Raw genomic sequence first — 22,083 nt, 5'->3', positions numbered from 1 at the left:
AGAGGGAGGAAGAGATGGAGAGTGAGGAAGAGAGGGAGGGAGGAAGAGAGGGAGAGAGGAAGAGAGTGAGAGGGAGGAAGAGAGGGAGGGAGGAAGAGAGTGAGAGGGAGGAAGAGAGGGAGAGGGAGGAAGAGAGTGAGAGTGAGGAAGAGAGGGAGGAAGAGGGAGAGGGAGTAAGAGAGAGAGAGAGGAAGAGAGTGAGAGGGAGGAAGAGAGGGAGGAAGAGAGGGAGGAAGAGAGTGAGAGGGAGGAAGAGAGGGAGAGAGAGAGAGGAGAGAGAGAGGAGGAAGAGAGGAGAGGGAGGAAGAGAGGGAGGAGGAAGAGAGGAGAGGGAGGAAGAGAGGAGGAGGAGAGGGAGGAAGAGAGTGAGAGGGAGGAAGAGGGAGAGAGGGAGGAAGAGAGGAGAGGAGGAAGAGGAGGAGAGAAGAGAGAGAGAGAGAGAGGAAGAGGGAGAGAAGAGAGGAGGAGGAAGAGAGTGAGAGAGGAGGAAGGGAGGAAGAAGAGGAGGGAGGAAGAGAGGGAGAGGAGAGAGTGACAGGGAGGAAGAGGAGAGAGGAGGAAGAGTGAGAGTGAGGAAGAGGGAGTAAGAGAGAGGAAGAGAGTGAGAGGGAGGAAGAGAGGGAGGAAGGAAGAGAGTGAGAGGGAGGAAGAGAGGGAGAGGGAGGGAGGGAGGAAGAGAGTGAGAGGGAGGAAGAGAGGGAGAGGGAGGGAGGGAGGAAGAGAGGGAGAGGGAGGAAGAGAGTGAGAGGGAGAGAAGAGAGGGAGAGGAGGAGAGGAGGAGGAGAAGAGGAGGAGAAGAGGAGGAAGAGAGGAGGAGGAGAGGAGGGAGAGGAGGAAGAGAGGGAGAGAGGAAGAGAGGAGGAGAGGAAGAGGGAGAGAGGAGAGAGAGGAAGAGAGGAGGGAGAGGGAGGAAGAGAGGAGAGGAGGGAGAGGAGAGGAGGAGAGGAGAGGGAGAGAGAGGAGAGAGAGAGGGAGGGAGGAAGAGAGGGAGGAGGAAGAGAGTGAGGAGAGGAGGAAGAGAGGAGAGGAGGAAGAGGAGAGAGAGGGAGGAGAGAGAGAGGGAGGAAGAGGAGAGAGGAGGAAGAGAGAGGAGAGGGAGGAAGAGAGGGAGAGAGGAGAGGAGAGGAAGAGAGGAGGAAGAGAGGAGGAGGAAGAGAGGAGAGGGAGGAGAGGAGGAAGAGAGAGAGGAGGAAGAGAGTGAGAGGGAGGAAGAGAGGAAGAGAGGGAGGAGGAGAAGAGAGGGGGGAGAGAGAGGAGGAGAAGAGAGAGAGGAGAGAGAGGAAGAGAGGAGAGGGAGGAAGAGAGGAGGGAGGAGAGAGAGAGAGGAGGAGGAGGAGGGAGAGAGAGGGAGAGAGAGGGAGAGAGGAGAGGAGAGAGGAAGAGAGGAGAGAGGGAGGAAGAGAGGAGAGGAGGAAGAGAGGAGAGGGAGGAAGAGAGGAGAGGGAGGAAGAGAGGAGAGGGAGGAAGAGAGGGAGGAAGAGGAGGGAGGAAGAGAGTGAGAGGGAGGAAGAGAGGGAGAGGGAGGGAGGAAGAGAGGGAGAGGGAGGAAGAGAGTGAGAGGAGGAAGAGAGGGAGAGAGGGAGAGGGAGGAAGAGAGTGAGAGGGAGTAAGAGAGAGAGAGAGAGGAAGAGAGAGGAAGAGAGTGAGAGAGGAAGAGAGAGAGGAAGAGAGTGAGAGGGAGGAAGAGAGGAAGAGACCTTAAGAGGATTATAGATAAATCCATTTAAAACTAAACACCACAACAAACATGAAAAGGTAATTTGTTTTAAAAAATTCTCCCCGAGGTTGGAGGCAGACGGAGGAGAACGGGATGAAAAAGTAGGGAGGGAGGAGAGGAGAGAGGAGTGAGGAGAGGAGAGAGGAGTGAGGAGGAGAGTTAGAGAGAGAGAGATCTCCTACTAACTAGACGGGTAAGTGAGCCATCGAGACCGGGAGCAGTGTTTGTCCCCTGTAGATGAAGAGGGAGGGTGTGTGTGTGTGTGTGTGTGTGTGTGTGTGTGTGTGTGTGTGTCAGGATAAAAAGGAAATGGACAGTGATGAAGTGCTCACAGGGAATTGGTGCTGGTTAAATCTTTACATGCCGACGTGCATGTTCCTGATAACTGGTGAAGGTCGTGTGGGGAAAGAGTTATTATGGGATGGAACCGGGTTCACGCGCCCGCCGGCTGCTCCTCCCTCCACAGAGAGCGGGCAGAGCCTTGGATTTGTGGTAAGAGCTACACTCTGCAGTTAAAAAGGGCTTAGACGGCGGTGTGTGTGTGTTTATTTTTAAGCCAATCCAAGAACACAAAAGTGTCAAGTCGTCGTTAAACATTAGCTGAAACGTTAGCATGTCCGCCGTATTATTTTTGTTATGTATCGTTATGTTTTGCTTTTCCTCAACAACCCCCACGACAGCGTCTGCAGTCAGGGGCCAGGATTGTTTTTCATAATTACCAAAAACACTTTATGTACACGACCGGTCAAAAGTTTGGGGTCACCCACTTAGACAATTTTGTGTTTTCCACGAAAAATCACACTTTTATTTATCAAATGAATATAAAATATAGTCAAGACATTGACAAGGATATAAATAATGATTTGTATTGTAAATATTAATGTAGTTCTTCTTGTGGCTCAAAGGAAGGCCAGTTGTATAGCTTCTCAGTAGCATAACTGTTTTCAGCTGCGCTCGCATAAAAAGGGTTTTCAAGGGTTTTCTACCCCTTCGCTAGTCTTCTAAGGCGATAACACAATGTACCATTAGAACACTGGAGATGGGCCTCTATATACCTCTGGAGAGACTCCATTAAACACCAGAGAATAGTCATGTACACATTAACTATGTAGAGAGGATTTATGATTAATTTAATGTTATCTTCATTGATGAAAACAGTGCTTTTAAAAATAAGGTCATTTCTAAGTGAGCCCAAACTTTTGAACGGCAGAAATGTCTGAAGGTCGCAGTGAAGGTCGCGGTGACTGGCGGCTCTCACCTTGTTCCATATGGCTTTCTTGGGCGGGAAGTTGAAGGTGTCCACCTGAGCGAACTGGGTCCTCAGGTGTGTGTGCAGCTCCCTGAACTCGGTGTAACGCCTGTACACGTTCCACTCGTTGTCCAGGATACGGATGTACACCTGGGGACAGGGGAGACACCACCCCATCATCATCATCATCATCATCACATGAGACATCAGCCACAGCATGTCTTCAAATCGATAATACAAATTTGAAAAGCAAACAAAAACTCATTTATCGAATATTTAAAAAAGATGTTCTTTTCAATAAAACACAGTTGTGTTTTAGCTTTTTACTTGTTTTTCTTCCCGTACGCATAGTTGAGTTATTAAGCTCTTATATTGCTTTACAATAAACGAATGACGTCCTCTCATCCTCGTAAATGTGTGTTTTCACGTGAACGCCAGAGACGAGGTCCGTCTATCGGCGCCGACATTTCCACGCACCATTAGTCGCTTTATTCAGACGGGGGAAAGATGGAGGGAGCCCAGGGAGGTGGAGAGATGAGCCTATTACGAGGGGAGGGAGCGGAGAGACGGGCCTCGTTGTCACAGCGGAGAACAGGGAGCAGGACGGCTTCTGAGGATTACGTTCAAAAAGTGGCCGAAAAACCTGGAGATAGGTCAGGTTCACGCCAACAGACATCGATTTGTTTAAAATCAAACGTCAAGGGATTTGTGAAGATATGGAAATCGATCTTAGACGTGGGGGACCCCTCCGGGCCGGATTAAAATCCCTGGTTCTGATGCCGACTTGATTTGATGATAGAACCAAGATGTACTGATGTCACACTGCTGATGTGTGGATGTGTTATTTGCTGTGTTTTTTTAATTCTCTTTTTGGGTGTGTTTTGTGTTGTTCTTTCCTTTTCTTTCTCCTTTCCCTCTGTAGTACATCCTTAAAGTCCTGTCTTGTTAATTTGTAAAAATCTAAATAAATATATAAAAAATGAAAAAATACAAATGGACCGAGTCCCCTGCACAAAAATAATTCCTAAAAGTCCTCGTTGTCTGAGCCAGTGTTGAGCTGCACGCTGCTTTCCAGTAACGAGTTACAAGTGAAGACACGAGGAGGACCTGATGCAGAGAACGTGTTCGCCAAGCGAAGCTTTTTTTGTGTGGTTATTTTCCAAAAGGGAGACGTTCTTTTACCGAGCGCTCTCCTGTCAGCGCGCACGGCAGAGACACGTGAATGTGACACTGTGGACAGCCATTAAGAGGAGACGGACGGCTGAGGCCCGAAGGGCTCGCTGACACGTCTAGACGTCCTTAATGTGATGTGAAAACGTCTCTTCCCAGTCCCGGTGAATAGAAGGACCTCAGGCCATGCAGCATCATTTAAATGGGTATCTACTGAGTGAGTGGGAGGCGGTGTATTAATCCTGTGCGTGTATCTTTATATTCTTTGAATCCCACGATAAGTAGTATAACACGCTAAAAGGTTGTGACGCAGCGTTAAAACCATGAAACTCTCTGGGGTAAAGCGGAATTAATTGCCCACAGACATCGAAACCCCCCAAGATATATATAATATACAGGACTGTCTCAGAAAATTAGAATATTGTGATAAAGTTCTTTATTTTCTGTAATGCAATTAAAAAAACAAAAATGTCATGCATTCTGGATTCATTACAAATCAACTGAAATATTGCAAGCCTTTTATTCTTTTAATATTGCTGATTATGGCTTACAGCTTAAGAAAACTCAAATATCCTATTTCTAAATATTAGAATATCATGAAAAAGTATACTAGTAGGGTATTAAACAAATCACTTGAATCGTCTAATTAACTCAAACACCTGGAAACACATTTTCAAATGTTTGATTTTGTTTTGCTGTTATAAATCTTTTTTTTTACTTGGTCTGAGGAAATATTCAAATTTTATGAGATAGGATTTTAGAGTTTTCTTAAGCTGTAAGCCATAATCAGCAATATTAAAAGAATAAAAGGCTTGCAATATTTCAGTTGATTTGTAATGAATCCAGAATGCATGACATTCTACAGTGACTTTTTTTGTTTGCGTGAACAGCTGAAAGAAGGACCAGGATGAGGTGGATGACGAGATGGGAGCAGACAAGCTGCTAATGGACGGAGACTCGTCCTCTCAGCACTTTGAGTCGGACCCACAGGCACGGACAACTTTCACCACTTCTTTTTATGCAAGTTAAGCGAAGGGCTGTGTGTGTGTGTGTTGCCTTCTTAATGAACCCCGTACTAAAGTAAATCAAAGGGTCTTTCTTTCACTCTATAAGTTTTAAGTTCTCTGTAAGACAATTTTCAGATTTTGATAGGTGACCAGAAATTGAGGAAAAACCACAAAATATCTAGATAAATATTTTATTTTTGACAACTTTAGTCTGGACTTGTCAAATGACATATCCATCACCTGGATCTTAGAGAGACGAATGTCCACGCATCCACATCTTAACGTCTCAACCCCTTGTGTGAAACACAACAATAACTCTACATAATCCTTCATGAACACACCGGCTCACATATCCATGTGCATGTTGTACAGCATCTCATTGTTATGGCAACGGCGCTCTCTTTAATTATCTGAGACTAATAAAAAAATCAACGGCGAAATCCAAACTCTCCATCTTTGAAGATGTGAGCGGCGGCGCTTTGATTTCCCCAAATAAAGCAGTCTTCAAACGGGGGCGTGGCCTCTCGGCGCGCTTCAGAGGGACCGTGATGGACACGGTCGTATTGTCTGTATTTAAATGGATTATGAATAGCATAATATTACGTTTGATGAACATAAAACCTCAATGAGGCAATATGAGAAGGAAGAATCAGCTATTTATGATGTAAAGGAAAGGTTTGTCTTAATCACCATTTACATCATAAATAGCTGATTTATTTATTATTTATTTATGCCGCTGTCATTTACTTCTTTGGGATACCAGCTTTTCTCCGACCTCAGCTGCAAACTTCATAAGCTTCATATGGAGGGCTTTAAGGGCTAAAATTAAAACATACAAATACATAACTAATTAAATGCTCATATAAATAAATAAATAATCATGTAGTTTAATGATGAATTGCCACCACGAATGAATACACTACCGTTCAAAAGTTTGGGATCACTTAGATCACTTGTTGTCTTTCTGTCGTGTTGATTGTTGTTTGTTTGTCATGTCCAAATGTTGCACCTTCCACCAAAAAAAAATTCCTCGTTTGTGTAAACATTCCTGGCAATAAAACTGTTTCTGATTCTGATTTCTGAAATGTCCTTATTTTTCAAAGAAAAGCACTGTTTTTTTCAATCAAGATAACATTAAATCAATCAGAAATACACTCTATACATTGTTTATGTGGTAAATGACTATTCTAGGTGGAAGTGTCTGGTTTCTAATGAAATATCTCCATAGGTGTATAGAGGCCCATTTCCATCAACTATCACTCCAGTGTTCTAATGGTACATTGTGTTTGCTAATCGCCTTAGAAGACTAATGGATGATTAGAAAACCCTTGAAAACCCTTGTGCAATTATGTTAGCACAGCTGAAAACTGTTTTGCTGATGAGAAGCTATACAACTGGCCTTCCTTTGAGCTAGTTGATTATCTGGAGCATCACATTTGTGGGTTCGATAAGACTCTCAAAATGGCCAGAAAAAAAGAACTTTCATGTGAAACTCGCCAGTCTATTCTTGTTCTTAGAAATGAAGGCTATTCCATGCGAGAAATTGCAAAGAAACTGAAAATTTCCTACAGCGGTGTGTACTACTCCCTTCAGAGAACAGCACAAACGGGCTCTAACCAGAGCAGAAAGAGAAGTGGGAGGCCCGGTGCACAACTCAGCAAGAAGACAAGTACATTAGAGTCTCTAGTTTGAGAAATAGGCGCCTCACAGGTCCTCAACTGGCAGCTTCTTTAAATGGTACCAAAACGCCAGTGTCAGCGTCGACAGTGAAGAGGCGACTCGGGATGCTGGCCTTCTAGGCAGAGTGGCAAAGAAAAGCCATATCTGAGACTGGCCAATAAAAAAAAAAGATTGGTATGGGCAAAAGAACACAGGCATTGGACAGAGGAAGATTGGAAAAAGGTGTTATGGACAGATGAATCCATGTTTGAGGTGTTTGGATCACACAGAAAAACATTTGTGAGACGCAGAACAGGTGAAAAGATGCTGGAAGAGTGCCTGACACCATCTGTCAAGCATGGTGGAGGTCATGTGATGGTCTGGGGCTGCTTTGGTGCTGGTAAAGTGGGAGATTTGTACCAGGTAAAAGGGATTTTAAATAAGGAAGGCTATCACTCCATTTTGCAACGCCATGCCATACCCTGTGGGCAGCGCTTGATTGGAGCCAATTTCCTCCTCTAACAGGACAATGACCCGAAGCACACCTCCAAATTGTGCAAGAACTATTTAGGGAAGAAGCAGGCAGCTGGTATGCTGTCTGTAATGGAGTGGCCAGCACAGTCACCAGATCTCAACCCCATTGAGCTGTTGTGGGAGCAGCTTGACCGTATGGTCCGCAAGAAGTGCCCATCAAGCCAATCCAACTTGTGGCAGGTGCTTCAGGAAGCGTGGGGTGACATTTCAACAGATTACCTCAACAAATTAACAGCTAGAATGCCAAAGGTCTGCAATGCTGTAATTGCTGCAAAAGGAGCATTCTTTGACGAAAGCAAAGTTTGAAGAAAAAAAGTAATACTTCAAATACAAATCATTATTTCTAACCTTGTCAATGTCTTGACTATATTTTCTATACATTTTGCAACTCATTTGATAAATAAAAGTGTGAGTTTTCATGGAAAACACGAAATTGTCTGGGTGATCCCAAACTTTTGAACGGTAGTGTACATTACTAATTAAATGCACGTTACATGTTTTGGTGCATTTGTTCATTTACACATGTATTTATGTATCTATATATACGTTCACCAAATGACAGTGTCAATTATATAATTATGTATGTATTTATACATTAAAACCCTTGAGCTTCAGGCCTATGGAGGACTTAAAATGTATTAAGTATAAATAAATAAATGCCTGAATATATACAGGAATAAATAAATAAATGCTTAAATAAATGTTTAAATAAATACTTAAATAAATAAATACTTAAATAAATGTATAAATAAATAAAAACAAGAATAAATAAATAAATACAGGAATACAGAAATATAAGTTATACCTATAAATGTATTACATTTATTTAATAATGTCCTATTTAGGTATAACTTATTTATTTATTCCTGTATTTATTTATGTATACATTTATGTATTTATTCCTGTATTAATTCATGCATTTCTTTATTTATACTTAAGACATTTTAAGTCCTCCATGCAGGCAACACAGCACAGCGTCTCACAGCAACACAGAAAGGTAACGGCAGAGCGCCGCTCCTCGCCGAGCGCCTGCCAGAAACCTTTTTGTCTAGCGAGACGAATGTTGGTGCAGAAAGTCTCTCCGCCTCCCTCCATGATGGATTTATTCCTGCAGAGTCCAGGGAGACGTGCTCACTGGGTCTCCGCGGTTCCTTTAACTGTTGACATTTTAGAAAGAGCTCCAGCTGTGCATCAAACTCTCTTATCTTCACGAGACGTTTTCCACAGGAATAAAACCAACTGCACACAGACACACATGATGTATTGTAGAGGAAGTAGCACACACCAAAACAACGTTCATTTAGCGACGCCGATAGTCATGTTAGAGGAGCCGAAATATTAATATTAATAACACAGCTGCCAACGACGTTAAGTGGACTTTAGAAGCGGACTGTAGTCGTTTTCTAGAGCCCGTAAAAACACATCACAAGTCTTTGTGTCATTTTAAATGCCGAACTTGTATCTCTTATTTGTTCTGTTGTGTCTAAAAATATTAACACAGACTGTTTTTTTATATTTTTTAGATACTCACTTCAGTGAGTTGCACTTATAGATCACTGGTGACATTTAAGAGGGAACGTCATCTGTGATAGAAACTGTAAAAAAAGACAAGAGGGTGCCAAATAAAATGCAGAAATTTACAAAAACGACATGAATCTCTTCCGCTGTTATTATCTTTTCTACGTGTCGGATGAGCTCTTTATGTTCCCTGCCTGCTTAGGTGTAGAATAAATTAAAAAGGCCAGCATGCGCTCTACCATATTCATGAAGACGGTCGTTACCAGACACCTCAGCTGTTCTGAGGTCTGCTGCACGGGACTCGACATGTGAAGGAGATCCAGCCTTAATGGAAATCCACACGAAGCCGAGTCGAACATGCAAAGTCTAAAACCTACAGCTCCGCTCCCCCCCGGGGGAAAGAGCGCTCGCATGCCGCCGAGTAACGGCGGGAATAAAAAGATCTGAAGCGCGGAAGTCTGTGAAGGGATAATTGCAGCGTTTTCTTTGATCGACATTTCCCTGGATCTTCAGCCGGGAGCTTTTCCAACGAGCAGGTGGAACGGGGAGGAAATGGCATTAAGTGCAAGATGAGAATGATGAGACGGTCAGGTTAACTGTGGGAGATCCCACTCCAGCACCGCGGGGGTGGGGGGGGGGCTGACGGATGACGTCTTCCCTCGACCGCTCTATGGCCGGACCACAGCGCCCGGTGTTTGGAGGGGAGCGGACGTGAGCTGCGCGTTTGATCGGTTTCGTTTTTTTGACATTTAAAGAACTAACGCCGGCTGAAGGCGTTGTTGATCAAACCAGAAGGAAGAAACGCCAACGACAACATGTAAAACTAAATGAAGCAGCTTTTGATTGAACCCACGGGAGGAAAAACAACATGGGAGGAAAAAACAAGGAACCACATGAAAGAGAAAAGCTTTGGAGGGCCGGAAAGACTCAAGAGGTCTGTGTGTGTGTGTGTGTGTGTGTGTCTGTGTGTGTGTGTGTGTGTGTGTGTGTGTGTGTGTGGCAGCGGAGGCTCATGTCTCCCTCTCACTCTTCACAGGTCATTGTTGAAAAACATTTGCCCAATTAGGCCAAAAATAGACTCCGTTTGGAGAGGAAGCGAAGGAGAGGAGGAAGCGAAGGAGAGGCGTGAACGTACGAGTGTGTCCCCGACTGCGTTTTACTGGCTGCAATCCAGGTAAGCAACACACCGTATGCTGGCGTGGCTTTAGGGGTCGACGGGGTCGAGTCAGCCACTCGGCTCGGACTGAAATGTCTCCTGGATGGATTTCCGGGGCGTTTTTAACGGACGCTCGTTCGACTCTCCCGGTGACGTCGCCGCAAGGTTGGCATCCGTGGTTTTGGAGTGAAACGTCTCCACGACAACTCTTTGGTCGAGAGTTCCACGTCCCGGAGAGGGTGGACGTGTAGCGCCATCGTCACCAGTGGACGTGCAGACGTTACACATCAGCCCGGTAGCATCGTCATGGGATCCCCGCCGTATCCGTCATGAACATAAAAAAAAAATCATACTAGTCACTAAAGTTAATAAGAAAAACAAGAAAATACAGAAAAAAGAGAAACCTTACAATGAGCCGGAGAGAGGAAGAAGAACAGACACGGCAGGAGATGAAGATGAGGAACGACACCAGGAGGAAGTGTGCGGTTGAAACGTCTCCATGTCCGTTAGAATGACTGATTATTGATGCCGTGTCATCCTCATTTCCTCCGGGTGGTTTGCTGGGTGTGACGTAGCCCAGGTGTTCTGAGGAAACAGCTTTCAAATGTCAACAACCCGTCGTAGGGTAACTGGTAAACTGACTGTGTGCTCCGCTCCGTTCCTCATCATTTAGTTCTCAATAAAAACTAAACTCCTGGTGTTCTTAACCAGTTGGGAAGAAGGAAATAACGCTTTTTAAAATGGATTCTGTGTGGTGGAGTTAGTGGTTCATGTGGGTTTAAAAAACTATTTTTAGGAAAAGTAACCGATAAATATATAAATGCGTGTACTGTCGCAACATCCCCCCCCCCCCAGATGAGGAGTTACTCCTCGTCTACTCTCAAGTGACTGAAAGTAAAGAACACGCGTCCAATAGACGATATTTAAAAAGCCGTCTCGTACGTTGGGAACAGATCTCTGTTGTGTTGCTCTCTTGTCTGTAAAATATGAAAAAGAAAGCAGCTCCTTCTCATTCAAATGTACTGAGTGCATAAAGGAGGTTTCCCCCCCCCACACACACACATTGTACGACCCGCGCTTCTCCTGCATCCCCTATACAACAACAAAATGTGAAGGAGGACTTACTATTAAAATATTCTGTTTTCCTTTCCACCGGTTTGAAATTAAATATTAAATTTGTCACATCTGCAAATCTCAGCAAACAACCGTGCGCCCGCCGCCGATCCCCGAGTCCTCATTGGTGGTTTATGAAGGACGGAGTTCTGTAGAACTGAATAGCGCTGGTTAGCGCTGGTTAGCGGGCCGCGTGCATCAGAAGGCCCAATCGGTCTCATGCAGAACACGCACACGGGAGGCGAATCGTGATTCCACCGCCGCAAGACCCCGCCTCCTGCCCCGAGGCCCCGCCCGCTGCTCCTTGCATCCCATATCCACCCCGCTAACAGAGGGAGGGCAGCGAGCACGAATGAGAAGGAAACGGGAACAAACGTATGGGGGCGTTGTAAGATAGTTGAATATGTTTTGATTACCCGTCTCGCAAAGCAAACTTTATCATGCGTCTATAAAGGCCTCACATATCCAGTATCATTGAGGCTCAACCAGAGAGGTGTTTATTGCAGGTTTATATTGTGTTGCATTGCACAGTCCAGGCTCTTATTGTGCCCCTCCCCCCCCCCTTCCCCTCTGGCCAAAAGCTCACAGTTTGAACCTCTGCCATTGACAACATATGTCAATCAACAGCCCCCCCCCCTCCCCCTGAATCATGTCAGATAAGAGCACTGACTTAAGTGCCCGAAATGGAAATGTGAATTACACCCGATGGTGGAGTTGGCGTGGCGCCCCCGTGTGCAGCGAGCAGCAGTAAACGTCTAAACGCCGTCTCTGTCTTCCCGGGGGTGTTTGATCTCTGACTGATGGATGGAGCACCAAGACAACGATCCTAATTATCATCATTGTACAAACCTTCATCACCACCATCAGCTACATAATAGTTATCTCCCTCACCAGGCAGCCATTATCACAACCATCATCACTCATGTGCACAAACTCAGAATATATACATATATATTTATATACATATACAGGACTGTCTCAGAAAATTAGAATATTGTGATAAAGTTCTTTGTTTTCTGTAATGCAATTAAAAAAACAAAAATGTCATGCATTCTGGATTCATTACAAATCAACTGAAATATTGCAAGCCTTTTATTCTTTTAATATTGCTGATTATGGCTTACAGCTTAAGAAAACTCAAATATCCTATCTCTAAATATTAGAATATCATGAAAATGTATACTAGTAGGGTATTAAACAAATCACTTGAATCGTCTAATTAACTCGAAACACCTGGAAACACATTTTCAAATGTTTGATTTTGTTTTGCTGTTATAAATCTTTGTTTTTACTTGGTCTGAGGAAATATTCAAATTTTATGAGATAGGATTTTAGAGTTTTCTTAAGCTGTAAGCCATAATCAGCAATATTAAAAGAATAAAAGGCTTGCAATATTTCAGTTGATTTGTAATGAATCCAGAATGCATGACATTTTTGTTTTTTTAATTGCATTACAGAAAATAAAGAACTTTATCACAATATTCTAATTTTCTGAGACAGTCCTGTATACACATATAGATAGTGTATATACACATATATATATATATATACACATTATATATATATATATATACACACATATATATATATATATATACACACGTGTATATATATGTGTTATATTTATATGCTGCGGTTGGCCTCATGAACAAGGCCCGGTCCCCCACCTGACGTGGTCACTTACCCCTCCCCCACACCTCAAGCCTGTGTTACGCACACACTACTTTGCACACTAATCATTGCACATGCACTTTTTGCACTCCTGCCCTGCTTTTTGTATTTTTGTATTTTTAGTAGTACTTATTGTGTTTGTATGTTTTAATGTTTTATGTTCCAAATTCCAGGTAGGTGAAAACCTACTTGGCAATAAATACAATTCTGATGTGTGTATATATACACACGTGTATATATATATATATATAAATATAACATATATATATATACACGTATATATATATATATATATATATATATAGACGTGTGTATATATACACACATATATATACACTTATACATATATACAGTGTATATACACATTATATATATATACACACACATTATATATTTATATATATATATATATATATAGTCCACGCTAATATATATATATATGCATGTATTATCTCATCTGCATAGCTGCAGTGACCCCTCCCCATGCAGTTGAGGCCTCCGGCCAATCACAGCGGCTCACAGCGAGCCGGTCTCTGGAAGTAAAGATTTCCGACATATCAACTGGCTAATATCGGAATAAAAAAAGGTGCAAACACATCTCCCCCTTGCATTTCCCTGGGGTTATGGGGGGGGGACGGGGGCGCGTCTTCATTATTTATTGTGTGACGTATTTACGTGGTTTCATACGGTACATATTAAAGGCTTTGGGAGGCACGGGGAGCGAAGGATGGTTTATATAACTGCTATTAATTGGGACCTTCTATCGTTCTTTCACACAGCCGCGGTTAAAAGGTACTGAACTATGCATGAAGACAAGCGTATGCAGAGGAGGAGGAAACAGAGGAAGAAGAAGAAGAGTGAGGAAGAAGAGTGAGGAGAAAGAAGATAAAGAAGTGGCAGAAGAAGAAAAAGACGAAGAAGACTGAGAAGGAAGAAGATTAAGAAGAGGAACATGAAGAAGAGTGAAGAAGAAGACTGAGGAAGAAGAAGATTAAGAAGACGAAGAGGAAGAAGAAGAGTGAAGAAGAAGACTGAGGGAGAGGAAAAAGAGGAAGAGGAAAAGGAAGAAGAAGAAGAAGAAACAGGTTTGTTGTACCTCCAGTATCTCTTATCTCTCGTTCAGTGGGACAGAAATAAAACAAAAGTGTAAACGACAGAGCGAGGAATGGAGTGAGAGAAGTTACAGCAGCCGTCATCCCGCCTCATTAGCATAATGACAACAGTGAGTCGTTCCCGGCGAGCCGATGACGCTGTGGAACTGCTCCTGATCAAAGAGAATGGCTCCTCTGGAATGTGTGCACAGCCAATAGAGCAGGAGGAGCGGCTACTGACTCTCCAGTGTGTGTGTGTGTGTGTGTGTGTGTGTGTACGAGGCCATGCAGGTGTGGACATGATTGGGTGATTGTGTTGAAGGAGTCACATGTTCTCCTCTCCGGACAGAACACATGGTGAAGTATTTGTGTCGCCCATGAAGAAGAGGTGTGGAGACGGGACTGCTACCCTTTAACGGCCCCCGGAAAACAAATCATCAGCGGAGACGACCCCCCCCCCCTCCCCCCTGACCCGCCTGAGGACGGGAAATGATTTGGGAGAAGATTGACAAAAGGGCAGCGCGAAGATGAAAGACTGATTGATTATTTTTATTTTTTTAAGTACGAGGGAGGGAAGAGCTGGAGATGAATGAGGAGTTATTTGTGTGTTTTAAAAGGTGCGCCGCATGCTCCAAACAAACAGCGGGTCCATGCGATCTCAGCCGACAGTCCCCAGCCCAGGAGAGACGAGCGACACGTGAAATGATTCAGAGGACCAATCAGAACGCTCGGCTGCGTCAACACCGGTATTTGTCCACAAACACCAAAACTTCCTCGCGGCTCGCCGCGTGAGCGAGCCTCTCCCTCCCGCCGCCGCGCCGCCACAGGTCATTGATTACTAGGTGTGACACCTAGTAATCAACGAGCTGAAAGCTCCCGTCAGACAGCGGCAGCGCGGCGGGGGGGCTTCTCAGCATGGCTACCCCCCACACACACACACACACACCTCCACCTCCCCCCCAAAGTGTCTGACAAGGGAAATGTTAAATACCTTGAGCCAGATAGCACGGAGTGGTACTTATGAACATGAGCTCTCCAGACTACGGGAACTAGAGGCGACTTAAAGTTCCATGTGTTCCATAATCACACAGAGGAGTGAGCGCAACACATATTTTCAACGTCATATTTTCATGACGATCCATCAAACAGCTTTCAAGTCGTTTTAAGAAGAAAAACGAAGGAAAAAAAATGACAACTGTCAACTCGGAGGATCATTTTGTAGAATTCGTCCTCTGGGAGAACGCCAATCTCTCGTGGAGATATTCTACCTGGAAACATGTCAGCGTGGAGCTGCTGCTGGCTCTGGACCCAAAGAAGAAAAACAATGAACGTCTGCGCCGGATTTCGTGGCAATCCGACCGACAAGTACAATATCTCCGTCTGGCTGACGGACCTCTCATCTCTTTTCTGTGCACAAGTGTTGGCTAACTGTCTCATTGCTCTCACACACACACACACACACACAACTCCACAGCCCCCCCCCTCCCCCTCCCCTCCCTCATCAGCTACTGACTGATGCTCTTTTCACGCCACAACGCCGGCCTAAAATGCGCAGATAATGAAAACACGGCCACTCCGACACACAGCGAATGAGTCCTGGTTTCGGTTGACGGCGCTCCGAGGACGCTCCCCTCCCTCCTCCGGTGATAGCCTCTATTGTTGGTGTTGCGTGGGAGGGGAGACACCGATTTGCCGCGGCCGGGTATAATTCTCTCATTATGAGTTCAGAAGGTGGAGAGAAGAGGCACGGGGGGAAGCGGCGTAGGGATGGAGGCCCGTAGGCCCGGCGTGCCACAAAGAGCAAAGCCCCGACCGATAATGGAGCAAATCCATCAGCCCGTCTCTCGTCATCCATCCCGCACGCCAGGCTCAGCTTTACACGGAAGTCAATTCAGAAAAGCTCGGAGAGGAAAGAAAGAGGGAAAACGGAGAGCGGGCAGTTTCGGCACCGCCATAAAGCCGTGCAATCTGGCAAAGGGAGGGCTGGAGAAGAAAAGGAGGGAGGAGAGGGACACAGTGCGAGAGCTGGATCAGTCTCTCTCGCTCGGTGAGTTCAGCACGGCGCTGTCGGCGAGCTTATTTTCGACCGCAAGGTTGCTGTGACCTAACTTTGGGCTTCTAAAAGCCCGTTCAGTCCCCGACCCGCTGAAATCCCCTCAAGCTCCAGCTCATTGCTCTCAGCGTTGGTGCAATTTTGCAAGCATATGCATGTGTGTGTGTGTGTGTGTGTGTGTGTGTGAATAACCCCACTGAGAAAAGAAAAGTCTATGAAGCAGCTTCAGAGCACTTTGAAGAGACCCCTCCCTTCTCCTCCCGGTTCTTTAAGACTATCGGCTCTGCGTTCAATCGCCATAACAACCTCACCTTAACAACAGCGTCTCCTCGGGGCAACCTTGGCCGTCCGTTATCGCCCGTCGGAGAACAAAAGCTGTTTCCATCGGGAGCCATTAGACGAATATATAGCTCGGGGAAGGGGGAAGCTTCCAATACACCAGATGGGCCGCTCCGGCTCCAGGGCTGGAGAGCAGCCTCACGGCAAAGAGCCGGTGAGGTGTGTGTGTGTGGGGGGGGGGGGGGGGATCAGGCTAAATCGGTGCGACACGTGGAACATGTCGAGGTTCGATGCTGGAGTCCCTCCAAGAATGAGAAAACTGCAGCTGGACGCTGATTATGGCCCAAAGCGCGGCAGACACCAGCACATTGTGTTCCTACTTTTAACAAACTGTCATATCCAATCCCTCTGAGTGGATCTCCTCTCAGGTAGAACATGATCCACCTTCCCTCCGGGTTTCTTTTATTGGTACGCTGGTGTTGGAGATGAGCCCGTCTCCGCCTTCATGTGTTGCCTTTGCATTCGAGCCACAGAGCGTCACTGAAAACACAAATACGTGTGAATATTCATCGCTGAGCGACTCAGCTGTTCAGACGGTAAAGACAAAATACTCAACGTGCTTTTTCACCATTTAGATGGTTTCCGAAGTCAGGGAGCTGGAAATGACATGCTCCTGCTCTCCCGGTGACAGTAATGAACTAAATATTATACATTTTGTGTAAGAAATATAAAATATTTGAATGAATATGTATCAATATAACTAATAATACATTAAAACATGTTGTTTCGCCTCAAAATATGCACTTCATGGCTTCCATCTTCATGTTATCACTCGCCTCACAGCAGGTGAAGTGTGTTTACATCCCGACAGGTGAAGCGTGTTTACATCCCGACAAGTGAAGCGTGTTTACATCCCGACAGGTGAAGCGTGTTTACATCCCGACAAGTGAAGCGTGTTTACATCCCGACGGGTGAAGCGTGTTTACAACGCGACGGGTGAAGCGTGTTTACATCCCGACGGGTGAAGCGTGTTTACATCCGGCGGGTGAAGCGTGTTTACATCCCGACGGGTGAAGCGTGTTTACATCCCGGCGGGTGAGCGTGTTTATCCCGACGGTGAAGCGTGTTTACATCCCGACGGGTGAAGCGTGTTTACATCGGCGGGTGAAGCGTGTTTACAACCGACGGGTGAAGCGTGTTTACAACCGGCGGGTGAAGCGTGTTTACATCCCGCGGGTGAAGCGTGTTTACATCCCGGCGGGTGAAGCGTGTTTACATCCCGACGGGTGAAGCGTGTTTACATCGCCGACGGGTGAAGCGTGTTTACATCCCGACGGGTGAAGCGTGTTTACATCGCCGACGGGTGAAGCGTGTTTACATCCCGACGGGTGAAGCGTGTTTACCCGACGGGTGGCGTGTTTACAAACCGACGGGTGAAGCGTGTTTACATCCCGACGGGTGAAGCGTGTTTACATCCGACGGGTGAAGCGTGTTTACATCCCGACGGGTGAAGCGTGTTTACATCCGACGGGTGAAGCGTGTTTACATCGACGGTGAAGCGTGTTTACATCCCGACGGGTGAAGCGTGTTTACATCCGACGGGTGAAGCGTGTTTACATCCCGGACGGGTGAAGCGTGTTTACACCGCGGGTGAAGCGTGTTTACATCCCGACGGGTGAAGCGTGTTTACATCTGCGGGTGAAGCGTGTTTACATCCCGACGGTGAAGCGTGTTTACACCGACGGGTGAAGCATGTTTACAAACCGACGGGAAGCGTGTTACATCCGACGGTGAAGCGTGTTTACAAACCGACGGGTGAAGCGTGTTTACAATGTTTACAAACCGACGGGTGAAGCGTGTTTACATCCCGACGGGTGAAGCGTGTTTACAAACCGACGGTGAAGCGTGTTTACAAACCGACAGGTGAAGCGTGTTTACAAACCGACGGGTGAAGCGTGTTTACATCCAGACGGGTGAAGCGTGTTTACAAACCGACAGGTGAAGCGTGTTTACAAACCGACGGTGAAGCGTGTTTACATCCGACGGGTGAAGCGTGTTTACATCCCGACGGGTGAAGCGTGTTTACATCACGGGTGAAGCGTGTTTACATCCCGACGGGTGAAGCGTGTTTACATCCGACGGGTGAAGCATGTTTACATCCGACGGGTGAAGCGTGTTTACATCCCGGCGGGTGAAGCGTGTTTAACCGACGGGTGAAGCGTGTTTACATCCGGCGGGTGAAGCGTGTTTACATCCCGGGTGAAGCGTGTTTACAAACCGACGGTGAAGCGTGTTTACAAACCGACGGGTGAAGCGTGTTTACATCCGACGGGTGAAGCGTGTTTACATCCCGACGGGTGAAGCGTGTTTACAAACCGACGGGTGAAGCGTGTTTACAAACCGACGGGTGAAGCGTGTTTACATCCCGACGGTGAAGCGTGTTTACAAACCGACGGGTGAAGCGTGTTTACATCCCGGGTGAAGCGTGTTTACACCGACGGGTGAAGCGTGTTTACCGGGTGAAGCGTGTTTACAAACCGACGGTGAAGCGTGTTTACATCCCGCGGGTGAAGCGTGTTTACATGACGGGTGAAGCGTGTTTACAAACCGACGGGTGAAGCGTGTTTACAAACCGACGGGTGAAGCGTGTTTACAAACCGACGGGTGAAGCGTGTTTACATCCCGCGGTGAAGCGTGTTTACATCCCGACGGGTGAAGCGTGTTTACATCCGACGGGTGAAGCGTGTTTACATCCCGACGGGTGAAGCATGTTTACAAACCGACGGGTGAAGCGTGTTTACATCCGGCGGGTGAAGCGTGTTTACACCGGCGGGTGAAGCGTGTTTACACCGACGGGTGAAGCGTGTTTACATCCCGACGGGTGAAGCGTGTTTACAACCGACGGGTGAAGCGTGTTTACATCCGACGGTGAAGCGTGTTTACAAACCGACGGGTGAAGCGTGTTTACATCCGACGGGTGAAGCGTGTTTACAAACCGACGGTGTGAAGCGTGTTTACATCCCGACGGGTGAAGCGTGTTTACAAACCGACGGGTGAAGCGACGGGTGAAGCGTGTTTACATCCGGCGGGAAGCGTGTTTACAAACCGACGGGTGAAGCGTGTTTACACCGACGGGTGAAGCGTGTTTACAAACCGGCGGGTGAAGCGTTTACAAACCGACGGGTGAAGCGTGTTTACATCCCGACGGTGAAGGTGAAGCGTGTTTACATCCCGCGGGTGAAGCGTGTTTACAAACCGACGGTGAAGCGTGTTTACATCCCGACGGGTGAAGCGTGTTTACAAACGGGTGAAGCGTGTTTACATCCCGACGGGTGAAGCGTGTTTACAAACCGGGTGAAGCGTGTTTACATCCCGACGGTGAAGCGTGAGCGTGTTTACATCCCGACGGGTGAAGTGTTTACATCCCGGGTGAAGCGTGTTTACACATCCCGACGTAATGGTGAAGCGTGTTTACATCCCGACGGGTGAAGCGTGTTTACATCCGACGGGTGAAGCGTGTTTACATCCCGACGGGTGAAGCATGTTTACATCGACGGTGAAGCATGTTTACAAACCGACGGGTGAAGCGTGTTTACATCCCGACGGTGAAGCGTGTTTACAACCGACGGGTGAAGCGTGTTTACATCCCGACGGTGAAGCATGTTTACAAACCGACGGGTGAAGCGTGTTTACACATCCCGACGGGTGAAGCGTGTTTACATCCTGACGGGTGAAGCGTGTTTACAAACCGACGGGTGAAGCGTGTTTACAAACCGGTGAAGCATGTTTACAAACCGACGGGTGAAGCGTGTTTACAAACCGACGGGTGAAGCGTGTTTACATCCCGACGGGTGAAGCGTGTTTACAAACCGACAGGTGAAGCGTGTTTACACCGACGGGTGAAGCGTGTTTACAAACCGACGGGTGAAGCGTGTTTACATCCGACGGGTGAAGCGTGTTTACAAACCGACGGGTGAAGCGTGTTTACATCCCGACGGGTGAAGCGTGTTTACATCCCGACGGTGAAGCATGTTTACAAACCGACGGGTGAAGCGTGTTTACAAACCGACGGGTGAAGCGTGTTTACAAACCGACGGGTGAAGCGTGTTTACATCCGACGGGTGAAGCGTGTTACATCCCGACGGGTGAAGCGTGTTTACAAACCGGCGGGTGAAGCGTGTTTACATCCCGACGGTGAAGCGTGTTTACACCGACGGGTGAAGCGTGTTTACATCCCGACGGTGAAGCGTGTTTACATCCGACGGGTGAAGCGTGTTTACATCCGACGGGTGAAGCGTGTTTACGTGAAGCGGTGAAGCGTTTACAAACCGGGTGAAGCGTGTTTACCCGACGGGTGAAGCGTGTTTACATCCGACGGGTGAAGCGTGTTTACCCGACGGGTGAAGCGTGTTTAAACCGACGGGTGAAGCGTGTTTACATCCCGACGGGTGAAGCGTGGTTTACAAACCGACGGGTGAAGCGTGTTTACATCCGACGGTGAAGCGTTTACAACCGACGGGTGAAGCGTGTTTACATCCGACGGTGAAGTGTTTACAAACCGACGGGTGAAGCGTGTTTACATCCCGACGGGTGAAGCATGTTTACAAACCGACGGGTGAAGCGTGTTTACATCCGACGGGTGAAGCGTGTTTACATCCCGACGGGTGAAGCGTTTACAAACCGGGGTGAAGCATGTTTACAAACCGACGGGAAGCGTGTTTACATCCGACGGTGAAGCGTGTTTACATCCGACGGGTGAAGTGTTTACATCCCGGGTGAAGCGTGTTTACATCCGACGTATCCCGACGGGTGAAGCGTGTTTACAAACCGACGGGTGAAGCGTGTTTACAAACCGACGGGTGAAGCGTGTTTACAAACCGACGGGTGAAGCGTGTTTACATCCCGACGGGTGAAGCGTGTTTACAAACCGGGGGGTGAAGCGTGTTTACATCCCGACGGGTGAAGCGTGTTTACACCGGACGGGTGAAGCGTGTTTACAAACCGACGGTGAAGCGTGTTTACAAACCGACGGGTGAAGCGTGTTTACATCCGACGGGTGAAGCGTTTACATCCGACGGGTGAAGCGTGTTTACATCCCGCAGGTGAAGCGTGTTTACAAACCGACGGGTGAAGCGTGTTTACATCCCGCGGGTGAAGCGTTTACATCCGACGGGTGAAGCATGTTTACAAACCGACGGGTGAAGCGTGTTTACATCCCGACGGGTGAAGCGTGTTTACATCCGACGGGTGAAGCGTGTTTACATCCCGGGTGAAGCGTGTTTACAAACCGACGGGTGAAGCGTGTTTACATCCCGACGGGTGAAGCGTGTTTACAAACCGACGGGTGAAGCGTGTTTACAAACCGACGGTGAAGCGTGTTTACAAACCGACGGGTGAAGCGTGTTTACATCCGCGGTGAAGCGTGTTACATCCCGGGTGAAGCGTGTTTACATCCCGACGGGTGAAGCGTTTACATGTGAGCGTGTTTACATCCGACGGGTGAAGCGTGTTTACAAACCGACAACGACGGGTGAAGCGTGTTTACATCGGTGAAGCGTTTACACCCGACGGGTGAAGCGTGTTTACATCCGACGGGTGAAGCGTTTACATCGACGGGTGACGTGTTTACATCCCGACGGGTGAAGCGTGTTTACATCCCGTTACAAACCGACGGTGAAGCGTGTTTACATCCCGACGGGTGAAGCGTGTTTACATCCTGACGGTGAAGCGTGTTTACAAACCGACGGGTGAAGCGTGTTTATCCGACGGGTGAAGCGTGTTTACAACCGGCGGGTGAAGCGTGTTTACATCCCGACGGGTGAAGCGTGTTTAAACCGACGGGTGAAGCGTGTTTACATCCCGACGG

At 46.9% G+C, this 22,083-nt stretch overlaps 2 protein-coding genes across 5 annotated transcripts in view; one reads left to right on the top strand and one right to left on the bottom strand.

Annotated features, from left to right (window-relative positions):
* Nucleotides 1–22,083, top strand: part of cpped1 (calcineurin-like phosphoesterase domain containing 1) — a 243,295-nt gene that overhangs the window by 75,915 nt on the left and 145,297 nt on the right. The window lies entirely within an intron of this gene.
* The window catches only part of snx29 (sorting nexin 29), a 136,510-nt gene that overhangs the window by 12,789 nt on the left and 101,638 nt on the right, over nucleotides 1–22,083 (bottom strand). The window contains exons 19-21 of one of the 4 annotated variants that reach the window (XR_008833505.1): nucleotides 10,420–10,595; nucleotides 10,042–10,362; nucleotides 3,027–3,116 (exon numbers count right to left, since the gene is read on the bottom strand). Coding sequence is in view for 2 of the 4 variants with exons in the window: in XM_056429737.1 (XP_056285712.1) it covers nucleotides 2,976–3,116 (141 nt within the window). In the remaining 2 variants the exon portion in view is untranslated. Of the gene's footprint in view, nucleotides 1–2,975; nucleotides 3,117–9,989; nucleotides 10,363–10,419; nucleotides 10,596–16,367; nucleotides 16,758–22,083 lie in introns of those variants that run through there. The other 3 variants (XR_008833506.1, XM_056429737.1, XM_056429738.1) reach the window with 3 other exon arrangements.

Source organism: Pseudoliparis swirei, chromosome 13 (assembly GCF_029220125.1).
Source record: "Pseudoliparis swirei isolate HS2019 ecotype Mariana Trench chromosome 13, NWPU_hadal_v1, whole genome shotgun sequence".
Classification (NCBI taxonomy): domain Eukaryota; kingdom Metazoa; phylum Chordata; class Actinopteri; order Perciformes; family Liparidae; genus Pseudoliparis; species Pseudoliparis swirei.
This window is presented reverse-complemented; position numbering and strand designations above follow the sequence as displayed.